This window comes from Vidua chalybeata, chromosome 13 (assembly GCF_026979565.1).
Source record: "Vidua chalybeata isolate OUT-0048 chromosome 13, bVidCha1 merged haplotype, whole genome shotgun sequence".
Lineage (NCBI taxonomy): Eukaryota > Metazoa > Chordata > Aves > Passeriformes > Viduidae > Vidua > Vidua chalybeata.
Window position 1 is genome coordinate 2,403,844 of NC_071542.1, and position 15,489 is coordinate 2,419,332.

The window sequence follows — 15,489 nt, forward strand, 5'->3', positions numbered from 1 at the left end:
AGCCCAGGAGCACACTCATAACCTTGTGGTGCTGATGTACCAGGGCTTTGGGTAGGCTCAGCATGAATCCAAGGAATGGTGCAGGAGGATTGGCACCCAACACACACAGGGAGCAGAGTGCTGTCACTCTGCAGCTCACACCATCTGTGCTGAAGTGCCTGTCTGTGCTGCCCACACTCTGTGTAAGCAGTGGAAAAGGAGGATTTGGGAGCTCTCTGTTGGGTGTTCAAGGAGCTGTGGTTGAATGCAGGGCTTTGTGTTCAGTAACCAGCTGAGCACTGAGGAGTGTGTGACAGCAGTGTAAATACACCCAGAGCTGGGAGGTGTCACTGATGTGGCTTTCCCTGACAGTGCTTGTGGCATAGACATGAAAATCTTTGAAAACTGTGGAAAGACAAATGTTCCAGTACAGGGATCAAAATTACAGCCAGGCACCAAAAGCACAGATCAGCACAGAGCCTCTCCACAAATCTAGAAACCATTGGCTTCAATGAGAGCACAGCTTGACCTTCTGCTCCCAGTGCCTGCAAGGAGCTGGAGAAACACAACTCCTCCAGCATGAACACACAGTGCTGCCTTTGATAATCCCCCAGAACAAACCCTGTCTGCCTGACTGGACCAGCAGAACCCCTGAGGGGCAGCTGAGTGTGGCAGCTGGCCCCCGGTACTTTGAAATGTTGGTGCACACACAGAATGTGAACTGTGGCTGTGTTTTCTGTGGGAGGGCAGGCTGGAGGGAGGCTGTGAGGGCACTGCAGGAGGGTTGCAGGGGTGCTGGTGGTGGTGTCCATGCCCTGTCTCAGCCTCTCTCTGCTTGCAGAGATCTGCCTGCTGACCCGTGGCCGGCGCACGGCCAGCGTGCGCGCCGACACCTACTGCCGCCTCTACTCCCTGTCCGTGGACAACTTCAACGAGGTTCTGGAGGAGTACCCCATGATGAGGAGAGCCTTTGAGACCGTGGCTCTGGACAGGCTGGACAGGATTGGTGAGTACAGGGGGGAGAGTCTCCTTCCTTACCCGCTGCCTTGGCAGCCCTTCTCCAGGCTTGGTGCTCAGTTCTGTGCTGGAGTTGGGAAGTGAAGGGGATCCCAGCCTGCCTCGTTGTCCAACTTCAGCTCCCTCAAGGAGTCCAATCTAAACCTCCTGGGGGTAAGTTTAGGTTGGATATTAAGGAGAAATCCTTCCTGTGAGGGCGGTGAGGCCCTGGCACAGGGTGCCCAGAGCAGCTGTGGCTGCCCCTGGATCCCTGGCAGTGCCCAAGGCCAGGCTTGCAGCACCCTGGGACAGTGGAAGGTGTCCCTGCCCATGGCAGGGGGCCTGGGCTAGATCACCTTTAAGGTCCATTGCAACCCAGACTATTCTGGGATTCTGTGATGGTCACAGCTCACAGTGACCCATCCCAGGGTGCTCCCTGTCCTGTGGGAGACACAACCTGTGCTGCAGCCATCCTTGTCCAGGTGTCTCTTCCCCAGCTAAGGACCAGGATAACGTTCCTTGGTCACAGCCAGAGGTGTTTAACAGAGATAAAGTGACTCATGCAAGGTCATGCAGGAAGGCTGCAGAGCTGAGGAGCATTTTGGAGTCCCAGTCTAATCCTGCAGCTCCTTATCCATCTCCTCACAGTGCTTGCATTCCCACTGCTTTCCACATGGAAAGCTCAGTGGAGCTCTGGGCACAATGCAGAGGGCCAGGAGGGTGATGAGGTGAGGGGGTTGGGGCTAAGCTGGCATCCCAGCAAGGGGTGCAGTGCCAGGAACACTGGATTCTGTGCATCTCATTACCTGCTGCAAACCACCGAGTGGGACCCCTGAGGAAAAGGCTCTGAGCTGAAGACAAGCTTTGGCAAAGCCCAGGCTAATGGGCTTCCCTGGTGGAAGTGACAGTAGGCCCAACGCTTGGGTTATTTTAGTGAGGCTGTACAAATGACAGAGAAAATGTAAAATCAATGCAGGGATGGGTCAGCTTGGCTTTATCTCAAGTTCTGCAGGTCTGGGTGCTCAGTGCTGCTCAGCTTTCCAGCCTGGTGCCCTCTGGGACTGTGGGATCAGGTGGGCATAACATCCCTGTCCTGTGCTCTGTGCTCCTGCACACGTAACTGAAATCCATGGAAAATTCTGACCCAGCACAAGGAACCTCATGTGCTTCTTCCCTTGAGAGAACTCCCCTTCCACAGACAGCTGCAAATGTCAGCATAAGGTCAGAAGGTGACACAGAGCGAGTGCTCTGTAGCCCTTTGCTGCAAGGCTCTGCCACTGCCCCCCCTTCCTTCTGCTGGTCCCCGTGCCACTGGAAGTCCTGCTGTGCCCTGGTTTCCCTGGCACTCGCCCTCGAGAGCTGCCTGCTCCCTTAGCTCTACATCTAAACTGTTGTGAAATGGCTCCTCCATAGTCCTTGGTGGTGCCCAGCTTTCCTCAGCTGAAATTGCCCCACAGAGCCCAGAGGTGTAGCCTTGAAGCTCTGCTCTTACTGGGAATTGATCCTGGTGTCCTGCCTGGATTGGGCAGGAAGGGATTCATCTCCATGACTTGACAGAGGCTGGGATGCTACAAAGATTTGTGGCAGTCCAAGTATCCTCAGGCTCTGAGAGCTCCTCAACCTGCAGAACATCACACATGTTACACTCCGCAGGCTCGGGGCTGGAAGGTGGACACTCAAAGAAATTGGGCTGATCACTGATTAATGATCATTTTCTCCCTGATGAAATCAGCCCCTCTTCCTTGTTCCTGGCAGGCTGTAATTTGTGTGTAGTGTTTGTGGTTGCAGGGGTGCTGTGCTTTCGGCAGTGAGTAATTCTCTGTCTGGCAGCGTTGGTGAAGGGTGCCATGCCCCATTACATAAATTGCACCATTCTGTTCCTGCCTGCCTTTGAAACTGCCTTTCAGTGACCACTGGAGCTTAAAATGAGATTTCCACAAGTATTTGCACTTGTAAAACACCACCACTTAAATGCTCATTGAGAGTAAGCCCAGCACGGGTGGTGAATGCTGCCAAACCCAGGGCATAGTGAATAGCAGGCACAGTGCTCTTCCACTGCTCCATGTGCTGTGATCCATCCCAGAAAGGCCTGCACCAGCTCCTCCCCACCCACAGCAAGGGCACTGGTGAGAGCTGAAAGCCTCCCAAGAGCCAGAGGAAGTTCTTGTTTTCATTTTCCTCAGGAAGTTTTTGCCACGTGGTTTGAAATGCATATACTTTGAATGCCACTTGTGTATGTTTTGATACAAGGATCCCAGTGAAGTCAGGATTAAAGATGCCTTGAGCTTCCTCCGGGCATCACAGATGCCAAAAAACCAAAGAAAAGCCAAGACAACACAATTCCAGCCTCTAAATATAATTTATTATATTACTTCAGTATGAGAATGTCTGTTCAGCATGCTACAGTGGTAGAAATGTTTAAAGCTTTGTCTATAAACAAGCCACAAAAATAGCTGTTCCCAAACTTTGGCCTGCCAGCTCGTGACCACGGTTGTGCAGCTAAGATGCTGTTGGGTTTGCAGCCCTGCTTGTCTAGTCCTGACTAATCCCCTGGGCTGTGCTGCCTCCAGGCAGGGCTGGCCTGGGCCAGGTGAGCCAGGGAGGAGAGCAGCTGGGAGCGGTGCCAAGCTCAGCCTCAGATTCCCTGCTTGTCCTTGTGCTGCCTTTGCTCCCAGCCTCAGTTCCTGATCCCTTCTGCAGGGACAGTGATGCTCACAAAGGGGGAGCTGGGATGTTTTGGGGCTGCTCCCTTTGGCACTTGTGAGGATTTGTGAAGGAATTTTGTATGAGTTAGAGACAGGACCTCTGAGTTGCTTTAGATGATGTGATTTATTTTTCTTATCTTCTACATAGGCAGAAAGGGTGAGTTCGGCTCACATCTTCACTGCATGGCTCGGAAGGTCACAAGACCTCTAGTTACAAGGCCTTTTAGGGATTTATTAACTAATAAAACACTGCTAACAAGGATATTTATGTTTTTGACCCAATCCTTAAATATTTCATCTTATGGACTCATGCTACAGTGTAAGCTTTCTTAGCCAATCATGTTGTGACACACAGAGTTACAGTACTACACTCTAAAACTCTAAACTTCCCTCTACCTAGCTTAACATCTCTGCTTTAAACTATAAATCCACATTCTCACTTCTATCACCTAAGTTTGGAAGCCTTTTCCAAGGTCTCAGGTCACATCCTGTGTTTAATTCTAAGCTTTGGCTTACGGGCCCAAAGTTCTGAGAGTTCCCAATCCATTTTGGATTCCAACAGACACTGAATGCAAATAACTCCAGCAATGTGTGCTCAACACCAGCTTTCCACTTTAACCAAATACAGTCCCAGGTTTGTTCAATGGGCAGGTGAGTAACCCCCACAGGTGAGAGGAGCAGGATGATCTGGCCATCAGGAGATAAACACAGCTAGAGATACAGAAACAGTTCTGATCTGAGGCTGCTGTCCCAGTGGTGCAAGGAGAGAAGTGCCTGTGGCCTGGGTGTGCAGTGGTAGAGGGCGTGTGCTTCGGCACAAAGCTTCCTCTCAAATTCCCAGCCCTTGGCACAGGTGGGGTTTCTTATCCAAGTCCTGAGAGGTGCTCCTGTGTAGTGTCCTCTCCCATCACCTGAATAACCACAAATGTCACTGTCAGTGAGGAATCAAAGTTCAGGTGCCACTTGTGCATTTCTCTGTCTCCCTTCAACACCACAGCATGGGGATCTGGGTTTGTCTCTCCTGAGGTGGCTCAGGTCAATCACACCTGGAAGTGCTCCCTAGCCCAGGTGGGAGCTTGGACTTCAGCAGGAACTGAGTATCTGAATTTCCTTTTCTGTCTCCAAGGCCAGCCTTGGAGGCCTTTGTGTTTCACCTAGGGAAAGGGCTCAGTAACTCACCAGCCATGGGGGAATGTAAATCACTTCAGCTTAATGAAGGGGACCTGGCAGCCCTGCTCACCTGAATATCAAGTGTCACTTCTGTGACTCAGAGGAAAACACAGCCCCAACATCCCAGGAGAGGAGCAAGGTGCTGAGGAGATCTCAGGAGCCCCATCCCTGACCTTGACCTTGCTCTTTGCTGTCCACAAAGCTCCTTGCTGTCTGCATCGAGATAAAACACCTGCTCAGGGAACATTTCACCATTCCAGCTCCTTTATAAATATTTTTCAGCCCTCTTTTTAATCACATGAAGAAGGAGCTGCTCAGCAGTGGCACCTCTCCTCTTGGGGGCCTCTCCCTGCCTTGAAGGCACTCCAGGAGCTGTCTGCAGCCAGCCCACACTTGAGAGCAGCAGCTGACAGTGCCACGTGTCCAGAGTGTCCCAGAGCCTGTCCTGTCACAGCTGTCAGCTGCAGCAGGGCTCTGGGGAGGGTGTGCAGGCACCTTGGCACTGGTGCCACTCGAGGAGAAGGCACCTCTTGGTTTCAGTCTGCAGTGATGATTGAGAGCCCTGAGCGTGTCCCAGCCTCGGGAATGCCACAGCTCTTCACCCCTCCCTGGAGAGTCACAGCCTGCCCAGCTCTAGATATTCCATTTTTCCCTCATTCTGCAAAGCTCTATGTGAGAAGTGGGAGGGAAGAGCTCATTTATCTGGAGTGTAGCTGTGCTGAGACTCATCAGATAACATTATTCAGTGTGTGTTGGGCCTGCAGCAGTGTGGCTGTGCTCTGGCTGTGCACAGGGACACCGTGTTTTTTGGGGGGTTAATTGAGTTTATGGAAGAGGGGAAGCAATCAGAGGCAATCCCTGAGCTGTACAGGGAGGGAAGAAAGGGAATTGTCCATTTCAAAGGTAACCCCAGATTGGAGAGGATCCAGCAAGGGAGAAAGGGAAGGACAGGATGCAGAGAGAGCTGCCCTGGCAGGTGTCTGAGCTCTGTACATCCATGGATTTACACAGCCAGGCTCTCAGGGAAGTCACTCCCAGTTTCCAGAGCAGTGTTCTGAGATGCTCTTAGGGCTGATCCATCTGGCTTTGCTGTGCTCTCCCCCAAGGGCTCCTGAATTCCGAGCAGAAACCTTCCCACAGCAGGGAATGCAGCTCAGTGGGGCTTCACCTGCATTTTCCCAACAGGCAAAGAGCCCATAGTCTGGGGGTTAAGAATCATTTTGAATTCCCTGTTCCAGCTCATTTCCCTGTGCACACAGACTCTGAGAGCACAGCAGAAGCTGGAGTAGCTCCTCCCAACCAAAAAACTCCTGGGGCAGGGCAAACCCAGCCCTGAGTGTGGGCAGGGTCTCTGCCTGCAGCTGCCTCTGGCTGGGTACTCCCTCTGGGGCTGAATTCCCACAGGAGACAGCTCAGGAGAACCCCTGGCAAGGAAGGCACAGCTCTAGGGCAGAGCTGGGATGTGCAGCCAGGCTCCAAAGCCAGCCCTTGGTGCCAGGAATAACCAGTGAAGACCTGAGAGAAGCAGCCATGTGGTGGGAGCAGCCACGCTGACAGCAGGCCAGGGCAGAAGGCAGCCTAATAAAATGAGATTATTTCAAATACATGCAAATTCAGAAAGCAATTTAATGACCTGAATTTTTAAAGTGCAGCCAGTGGGCTCAGAGAGAACTGAAAGGAGAAAGGAACAGAAAGTCACAGCTAATTCCCCCTGTGTCTGGGCAGAATTTTAACAACACAAAGCTAATTTTGATTGTTTGATAGAAGAATTATTGTTGAGTGTTGGCTCCTTTTATGAAATCACATGAGCCTTTCTCCCTGTTCTTTTGTGTGCTATCTGCAGTTGAGGAAAATCTAACTTTGCAGTTCTTAATTAGGGGAGCAACATCTGTTTGCTTCGTTTCCATAATTTTACATACCCCGCTCCACTTCAAAGCACCAGGAGCTTTGCTCTCAACATCTCCAAGGCTCTAAATACCTTCCTTTCCCCCCTATATTTAGCCCATTGTTGCAGTGAGGCACACAAGGAGTTCTCAGAGCCCAGAGGGTGTTCTAAAGGGAGGGAGGGGAGCTGGGGCTGGGGCTGGGGCTGGGGTAGCTGCAGCTGGTTCCTCTGCTCTGGGGTGTCTCAGTGAGTGTGTGCAGCCTTTAGCAGTGATTCTGGATGCATTGTTTATCTCAGGACCTCTCTGTGCCCAGCACTGTGATTTCTGTGGGATGAACATCCCAGAAGGACAAACTCAGCCTCCCTGATGGGATTGCAGGGGACCAGGAGCCCTTCGGCTTCCCTGTGGCTGAGCAGGAACACAGGAGTGACTCCCTGCGGGTCACTGCGCAGGGCTGGGGACAGAACCTCATCTCGGGGGGGTCTCCAGAGCCAAACTGATCAGCTGCATCCCCTGCCCTTCTTCTGGCCAGGGGCTGGGACAAGGAATCCAGGCCAGGAAAAGGGGTTGGGAATTGTTTCCTCAATCCCACGAGGAGGAGGAGAAGGAATAATCTCAGCACCAATCTTGGCTCAAGCAAAGTCAGTCCCACTCCTTGTCCCACTGCTGGTTTCTGTCTCCTGCAGGACCTCAGGAATGTCTGTCCCAGCAGGACTCTGCTCAGGGCCTGTTCCCATCTGGGGCTGGTGGGAAGCAGGATTTTCTCCAGAAGCAATCCACAGGGCTTATACTGGCATGTGGAAACATTGTGTAAATGAAGCAATTCATTTGAGTGGGGAAGTGAATTAATTTTTCAGTTTGCCAACCAGTTACAGTTTTAAAAAATGGTTTTGAAAAACTCCTCTCCCCTTCCATGGCTGGAAGAATGTCTTCCGTAATGTTCTGCAGTGTTCTGGAGGAGAAATGTGATATTTTCTTGGCAAATCAGAAGAGAAAAAAATGATCTAATGAAACAGCTAATAGAGGCAAGCTGGGCTCAGGAAAACAGTGACATGTAATGTGATTTCAAAGGGAAAATTGAGTGTTCTGGTTTAAAAAACAACAGAAATAATCATTCCAAGGCTTTTACTGGTATTACTTCATCAACTTGACACAAACCTAAGGAGCTTTGATCAAACCACTTCCAGTAAATACCAGGCACGTTTGGAAAGCATCAGCATGGTCTGTGTTCAGCTGGGCTGTGGAGCCCCTGGAGTGCAGCTGGGAGCTCGGGCTGGGAGACATCCAGGGTGATTTCTCCCAGGAATCACAGAAGTGCACTCACAGAGATGTTCTACAAAGGCAGGTTGGAGGCACAGCATTATTCTCTCTCTAGTGAGGAATCCACATGCCAACACAGACCTCTGGGCACTGAGCAGGAGACCCTCAAAGCTGGATCCCATCTCGTGTTCCCCATTACTTGGAGCAGTTTCTCACACCTCAGCAGCCCAGGTTTACAGTCCTTGCCTTTACTCTTCACCCAGACTGCAGGTGCCAGAAATCAGAGTGGTTTTCCAGCTAGCTGAGATGGCCTGAGAAGGAGGGAAGCCACAATGCAGGGCTTCAGGGAGACCCTGCACTGGGACCAGCCCCAGAGCCACAGCCAGGGGACAGGGCACTGGGAGAGTGGGATGGGATTAGAGCAGGGAGAGTGGGATGGGATTTAGGGCACTGGGAGAGTGGGATGAGGTTAGGGTGCTGGAAGAATGGGATGGGATTTAGGGCACTGGGAGAGTGGGATGAGGTTAGGGTGCTGGAAGAGTGGGATGGGATTTAGGGCACTGGGAGAGTGGGATGAGGTTAGAGCACAGAGAGTGGGATGGGATTAGGGCACTGGGAGAGTGGGATGAGGTTAGAGCAGGGAGAGTGGGATAGGATTAGGGCACTGGGAGGGTGGGATAGGATTAGGGCACTGGGAGAGTGGGATAGGATTAGGGCACTGGGAAAGTGGGATGAGGTGTGGTGATACCAGCATGGAGCAATGGCTGCTGTGGAGCTTTGGGAAGCTGTTCCTCGTTGCCCTGCTCTGGCCCTTCCCCTGAACCCAGTTTTATCTCGGGACAGCAGCTTTGTCCCTGGCTGCTTTGTGTGTCCCAGGCACAGCCTGACCTTGCAGTGCTGCAGGAGCTGCACATGGCCCATGCTGGGATTTGTCCCTTCAGCTTCAGGAAGGGCAGGATTGCAAAGCTGCAGTCCCAGTCCCTCTGTGACTCTGGAATGCTGCAGTCTGGCCACCTCCTCCCTCACCTGCCAGCTGCAGTCAGGCAGGTTCTGCTCTCTCCACACGCAGTCTGTGTTTCTGAGTGTGTTTAAGCAGCTCTTTGGAGCTCATTTTCTGTGATTTTAGCAGAAATGGATGGGAATGACTCCGCGTGTGTGTGTTCAGTGACCTCCTGTGCCAAACCCCATTTAAAGGTGCTGGTGCTGCCTCTGCTGTGCCTGGCCATGGGAAGGACTGGCATCTGTCTCTCTGCGGGTATCCAGAGCTGTTCCAGTCCAGCATACAACAAACTGCCCTTAGAGAATTCCTACACTTATACTTCCAGCCCTGGAATGACTTGAGCAGCTCCAAACTCTGCTTGCCTTCAGGATCACATCCTTCCCGGGCTAGGATCTTGCTCTGAGTGGGAAACAAAAGCTTTTCTGCTTTTATTTTTTTTTTTTTTCAGGGAGTGATTGGCAGTAGGCAAAACAGCAGAGCATTGAGCATCTCATCCCATTCCCCACAGCAGCCAGGTCCCAGGTGCACGTCCAGGATCAGAACTCTGGCAGCATTTCAGTGCAGCTCAGCCCACTGCAGCTTTACCCCCAGAGCCCTCAGAGCCACCCCCTGTCCTTTGTGGGGTGACAAAGGCTTGATTTGAAAAAGGGAAGGGAAAACCTTCAGCATGTTCTGGCAGTATCTGCAGTTACAGTCAGATTGCTCCTTCCTTTTTATGGGCTTGGCTCAAATCTCTGTCTGCTGGTTCCTCCTGCAAGGGAAGGGAACGTTTGGGAACAGCTTCCTTTGTCACTGAACTCCCTCCTCAGCTGCTGTGAAATCACCTCTGTTCTGAATGTGCTGTGCTTTCTCACTGATGTTTTACATGGGGGTGGTTTCTGTACATTCCATGCTTTGCAGCAAGAACTAAACACATTTTACATTCCCAGCATCACGGTGGGAGTGACTGGGATCTCCCTCCTATTGTACAGTTTCCTCTTTATTGGTGCAGGAGTTGTTTCACCTTTTTCTGCTGCTGGATTTGGAACTCAGTGAGTTATATCCAAGGCTCTGCTGTTTCAGAGTGGCTCTTTAGGAGACCAGGGTGCCACCTTCCCTCCCCAGTGCCATTCCAGCTCTCTCCTGACAGATGTTTGATTTTCCATTTGGCTGGAGTAAGAGGCATGTCCTTAAACTCTTTTATCTGCTGCACACTTAAAAGCTACATCATGCAGTAAAAAACCCAACCAACCATCTGGATGTCATCTAGATGTGCCTCAGATCATAAAGATCTGCGAGCTGGCTGGGTGGGATAAAAAGGAAATCCCTCTGGTGCCAGGCCCTGCCCAGCCCTGGCTGGCTCTGTCCCTCAGCCCAGGAGTGCATCCCTCCAGTGCCAGCTGCACTCCCAGGCTGGACAAATCATCCCACTGCATTTTCCAGCCCATTGCAAGGGCAAAGAGCTGAGCTAAACTCTGGCTGCAGGCTGGGAATCCAGCTGGAACCTTCCCTAAAGCTGGGGCTCCAAGGGCACAGCTGGGTTCAGACAGGAGCTGCAGGATGCCTGAGGGTCCTACCTGGCCCAGCTGAGCTTTTCCAGCTCCACAGAATGGAGCCACAGAATCATTCAGGTTGGAAAAGACTCCAAGACCAAGTCCTGACTCAAAGAGAAATCTCCTTTCAAGTGAACCCCCATATTTGACTCCAAAGTGATCAAGGCACCTGAGACAGGTGAGGAAAAGGTGAAGCTGAAGGAAAGTGGCTGAAGACTTCACTGGGTTTATATATTTAGGGTTTTATTCTCTTTTTCTAATGGAGGCTCAGGTGCAAAATGGGAATCTTCCAAAACCATCAGCTCTTTGCTGCCAGTGTGCCACACTTCCCAGCAGTGCAGTTACTGCCAGGATGCGTGTCCCGTTGGACGTGCAGCTCTGCGTTCCAGCTCTGTGGGACCTGAGGCTGTTGGTTCCACAGAAGCAGGAGATGTGGTGTTTGCCATCTTGCTGCTGGGGCAGAGGCTGTGCACAGACCCCCAGGGACTGCGCAGGGCACCAAGGGGAGGCATTCCAGGGGAGTGGGGCAGGAAGCTCTGAAGCCCTCATGTTCTGCCACCCACAGTGACCCTTTCTCTCCTCCCTTCCTTCACAGGCAAGAAGAACTCCATCCTGCTGCACAAAGTGCAGCACGACCTCAACTCGGGGGTGTTCAACTACCAGGAGAACGAGATCATCCAGCAGATCGTGCAGCACGACCGGGAGATGGCTCACTGTGCCCACAACGTGCAGGCCGCTGCCGCCGCCGCCTCCACGCCCACGCCGGTCATCTGGACGCCGCTGATCCAGGCCCCGCTGCAGGCCGCCGCCGCCACCACCTCGGTGGCCATCGCCCTGACCCACCACCCACGCCTGCCCACGGCCATCTTCCGGCCGCCCGTGTCCGTGCTGGGCTCCCTGGGCCAGCAACCCAACCAGACCCCCAGGCAGCTGAAGAGATTCCAGTCGCTCATCCCGTCCGCTGGCCCCTCTGCAGTGGGCTCCCCATCCAGCACCCCATCCCAGCTGCACACGCCGGGCGCGGAGACGCCCTCGTCCTCGTCCTTCCACATCCAGCAGCTCGCTGGCTTCTCGGCCGCCGCTGGCCTGGGCCAGTTCCAGGTGGGGTCCCCTCCGGGGGGCTCCGGCCAGCCGGGGCTGAGCAGCACCTCCTCGGCGGGGCTGAGCCAGTTCCAGAATGCACCCTCTGGGTCACCCTTAGGCGCAGCCCAGCCCCTGCAGCAGCAGCAGCAGCAGCAGCAGCAGCAGCAGCAGCAGCAGCAGCAGCAGCAGCAGCAGCAGCAGCAGCAGCCAGCCCTCTCCAGCAGTGGATTTGGGCACTTCCAGCAAGCCTCAGCCAGCTCCCCATCAACATCCCTCACCCAGCTCTCATCAAACTCCCCCCCCAGTCTCCTGAACCAGTTCCAGCCCACCACGAGACCACTGCAGGGGGGACAGTCGCAGCAGCTCTCGGGCAGTGGGACCCTGGGGGGATTGAACCACTTCCAAGCCCCTCCTTCTTCCAACTCTCCATCCTCCAGCCTCAGCCAGCTGGCGCAGGCCTCGGGCGGGCCGTCCGCAGGCCTGTGCCAAACACATCCAAGTGCTTTAGGATCTCTGACTGGAACGATAGCCCAGCTCCACCAAGAGCGGCCTCCCTTCGCCTCCGTGTCCCCGCTCCAGCAGCCCGGCATCGCCTCTCCCTGTTACACCCCTTCTGGCCTTAGTCCTCCCAGTCAGAGCCCGGTGGCCACCAGAACTTTCCAGTGTGGCCCTGCCGGGGCCTCGGGCTCGCACGGCTCGCTGCTGCTGCCGCAGCCCGCCAGCCCTCCGGCCCAGCCGCTGCCGGCGCGCGGCGCGGTGCCGCCGGGGCGCCTCAACCAGGACATCAAGCTGATTTCTGCGTCCCAGCCCTCTCTGCCCCAAGAGCTGGCTCAGACGCTGGGCCGCCACAGCTCTCCTCATTCCTCTAGAGAATCTGTTTCCAGCTTCTCCCCTTTCCCCGGCGGCGGGAGCGGACTGCTGGGGAAGCCTTGTAGCTCCATCCCCGGGCGGGTGACGCTGCCACGCCAGATGTCCTCAGGTTCTCTGCCACACCCGCTGGCGTTGGGAGCCGGTGCCGCTCCCCTGACTGCGGGCGGGCGGAAAGAGTCCATAGTGCTCACGGGGGATCTGGAGCCCGTCAGGTCCAAACTGCCCTCCAATTTGTGAGGACTCCTGCAGGAGATGCTCGTGCCAGCTCTGCCCTTCAGTGACGAGTTCACCGAGCAATTTTTTCCTTTCCTTCCCCCTGCGCCACTCCTGCTTTTTATTTTTTTCTCCATTTCTTTTGTTTAGGTTTAACTGTGCTTAGAAACAAAGAAAAAACACATGAAAAACAACAGAAAAAAAAAAAAAGAAGATAACCAGGTATTCTTAGAGCTATAGATTTTTGGTCACTTGATTTTATAGAATATTTTAATACACAGGAAAAAAAAGGATACGAGCAAATTTAATCCAACGAGGTAACGCACAGCCGGGGCGTGGGCCTGAGCTGGAACACGTGAATGAGCAGCCATAGAAGCCACCAAAAAGGTTTTCCTGTTGAGACAAAGATCCAAGGTTGATGTGGGCCACAGAAGGGCCCGTGGGGTCAGGCATGGAGCTGGTGTTTGTAGAGCAGCCCTGCTTGGCCTCGTCTTTGCCCCAGCTGTGACCCTGGGGCTGGGGACGTGGGTGGCCCAGCACACACTACAAGTGTCCCTGCCTCCCTGCCACGTGTCCCTCCCTCCCTGCCAGGTCACCTCCTGTGCTCAGCGGGTCACAGAGGAGCCAGGAAGGGACGAGTTCACTCTTGTAGACCCCTTGAGGGATTTCCCAAGGGCTGAGGTTTGGGTTGGACTCCAGCTGAGGAAGATGAAGGTGACCAGCAGATGGATGGGCCTCGCTGCAGATTGTCCTTTTCTAACTCCACTGATACTCCAGTGGGAACAAGGAGCAATCCCCTGTAAGGCACAGGGAGGGCAGGGATGATCCCTCTGATGATCCCTCTGCATGTGGGCAGAGGGAGAAGCCCTGGCTCTGCCAGCACAGCAGGCAGAAGGCCCCAAGCTTCAGCCTCTCCGTGGAGTGTGCAAACCACAGGAGGGATGAAGGAAGAGGCAGCGCTTTAATGTCCCCTCTGTCACTTCAGTGTCTCAGTGTCCGTGAGTGACTGCTCTGAGGAGAACTAGAAAGGAGTGAGCAGTGGGGTGCAGTCCCCAGCCCTCCTCCTCCTTAGCCCAGGGCAGTGTGAGGCACCAGAACAGTTCCAAGATTTACAACTCCGTTTTTACCATTAAAACCAGATCAGCCCAGAAATTTGGCCGGCCTTGGTCTGTGCTTGTCCCCTGCTGGGGGAACCGAAATCCTTTGTTTGATTTCACCAGCAATAAGAGCCTGCACCTGGTGGGCTTCCCCTGACACCCGGGGCACCTGGGGCCGGGCTTTGGGCCCCCCGCCTGGGGGCACTGGCAGTGGGGTGGGGACAGAACGGGGCCAGCAGCACTGAGAAGCCACAGCCTTTACCTCCAGGGCAGACGTCTCCTTTTGTGTCACTTCTTCCTTCCTCTCTCTCTCTGTCTGGGGTTTTCTTAGGCCAAGGGGTGTCTGTGGCCACCTCACTGTCCGAGTCAGGTGCTCAACTTTTCTAACACTCCTTAGAGACACATCCAGCCTCCCTCTGTCCCCAGCCCTCAAGGGGACACAGGACTCCATGCAGCAGTGCCAAAAACTTCCCCACCCCAGTCCCTGAGCCCCTCCAGCTCCCCGTGCCCTGCCCCAAACCCTGGCTGACAGTTTTTATACCGACTTGTCTGCAGAACTCTCTGCCACGTGCCTGCACCTTGAATGTTGCATTCCTGGGCACTCCTGCTTCACCCTGCTTTGGTGGCTCCGAATTCAGATGTGATCAGCTTTGGTCTTCCTTAAAGGGTCAGGGGAACTCTGGAAATGCTTTTTCTACTGGCTCCATACAGCTCTGTCTGTGTGAGTGTGGTGGGAGGGTGAGCGTGTGTGTGTGTGTGTGTGTGTTTGTATAGATTTTATAGATGTATCTATATCTACACACCTGCTTTTCTATCTGTAGGGTAGTCACACACATCTGTAGTCTATTTATGCACATGTGTCAGCACACACACACACACATATTTATATATATATATGTATATCCTAGTTTTAAAATACGTGTCAGTTCTGACCCTCCTGCAGGGCTGATTGGCAGGTGACAATTATAACCTCTAGATCCTGCTTTTCCAAATATGTACAGGTTCATCTTGAAACAGGAATTGAAGCAGACTCACAGACCCTCTCATGTTGTCAGAGGTAGAAGGAAGATTCACAATATCCTTTTCAGTTTTTTGGGTTTTTAGCAACCCCTGTGTGCCAGAGGGCCCCTGGCTGAGCACCTGGAGAGTCTGGGGGCTCCGTGTGGGGCTGGGCTGGGCAGGCAGGGGGGAAAGGTCTCCAGCCCTCCTGTGGCTGCTGCACTGGCCCCGAGTCCTGGCCACCCTGGGGACCCTCAGGGGACACCCAGGGCTGGCACTGCCCCCTCCTCACTGCAGGACATCCTCCTTGGCTTTGCTTCCCTCGGGGATCTTCTTTGGGTTTCCAGCTCTCAGCACTGCAGTAGCCAACTTTGAGTTATTCTGACTGGAGCCCAGTCAACAATAGGCTTGTCTCAGTAGGTGGAACTATATTTATTACTACTATTATTATTATTATTATTATTATTATTATTATTATTATTATTTGGTTTCTTTTGGGGGGAAGGGAGGGGAAGAGTTCTAGGGGTGGGGTTTGCAATATAAAACACACAATAAAAACCTTAGTAAATAAAAATGTGAAAAACCCACCCCTCTGACTTGCTGTCTGCTTCACGTGGTGAACTCCAGGCAACACGAGACAAGCTTTAAAGGAGGCAAATCCCATTTCAGCCCTTTGCTTTGTCCTGTCTCTATTTTCCT

General features: G+C 53.4%; 1 protein-coding gene across 1 annotated transcript in view; it reads left to right on the top strand.

Annotated features, from left to right (window-relative positions):
• The window catches only part of HCN4 (hyperpolarization activated cyclic nucleotide gated potassium channel 4), a 97,895-nt gene extending 82,614 nt beyond the window's left edge, over nt 1-15,281 (top strand). The window contains exons 7-8 of the mRNA XM_053954829.1: nt 821-985; nt 11,124-15,281. Of these exons, the coding sequence (XP_053810804.1) occupies nt 821-985; nt 11,124-12,718 (1,760 nt within the window). The 3' untranslated portion in view covers nt 12,719-15,281. The remainder of the gene's footprint in view (nt 1-820; nt 986-11,123) is intronic.
• The last annotated feature ends 208 nt before the right edge of the window (nt 15,282-15,489 follow it).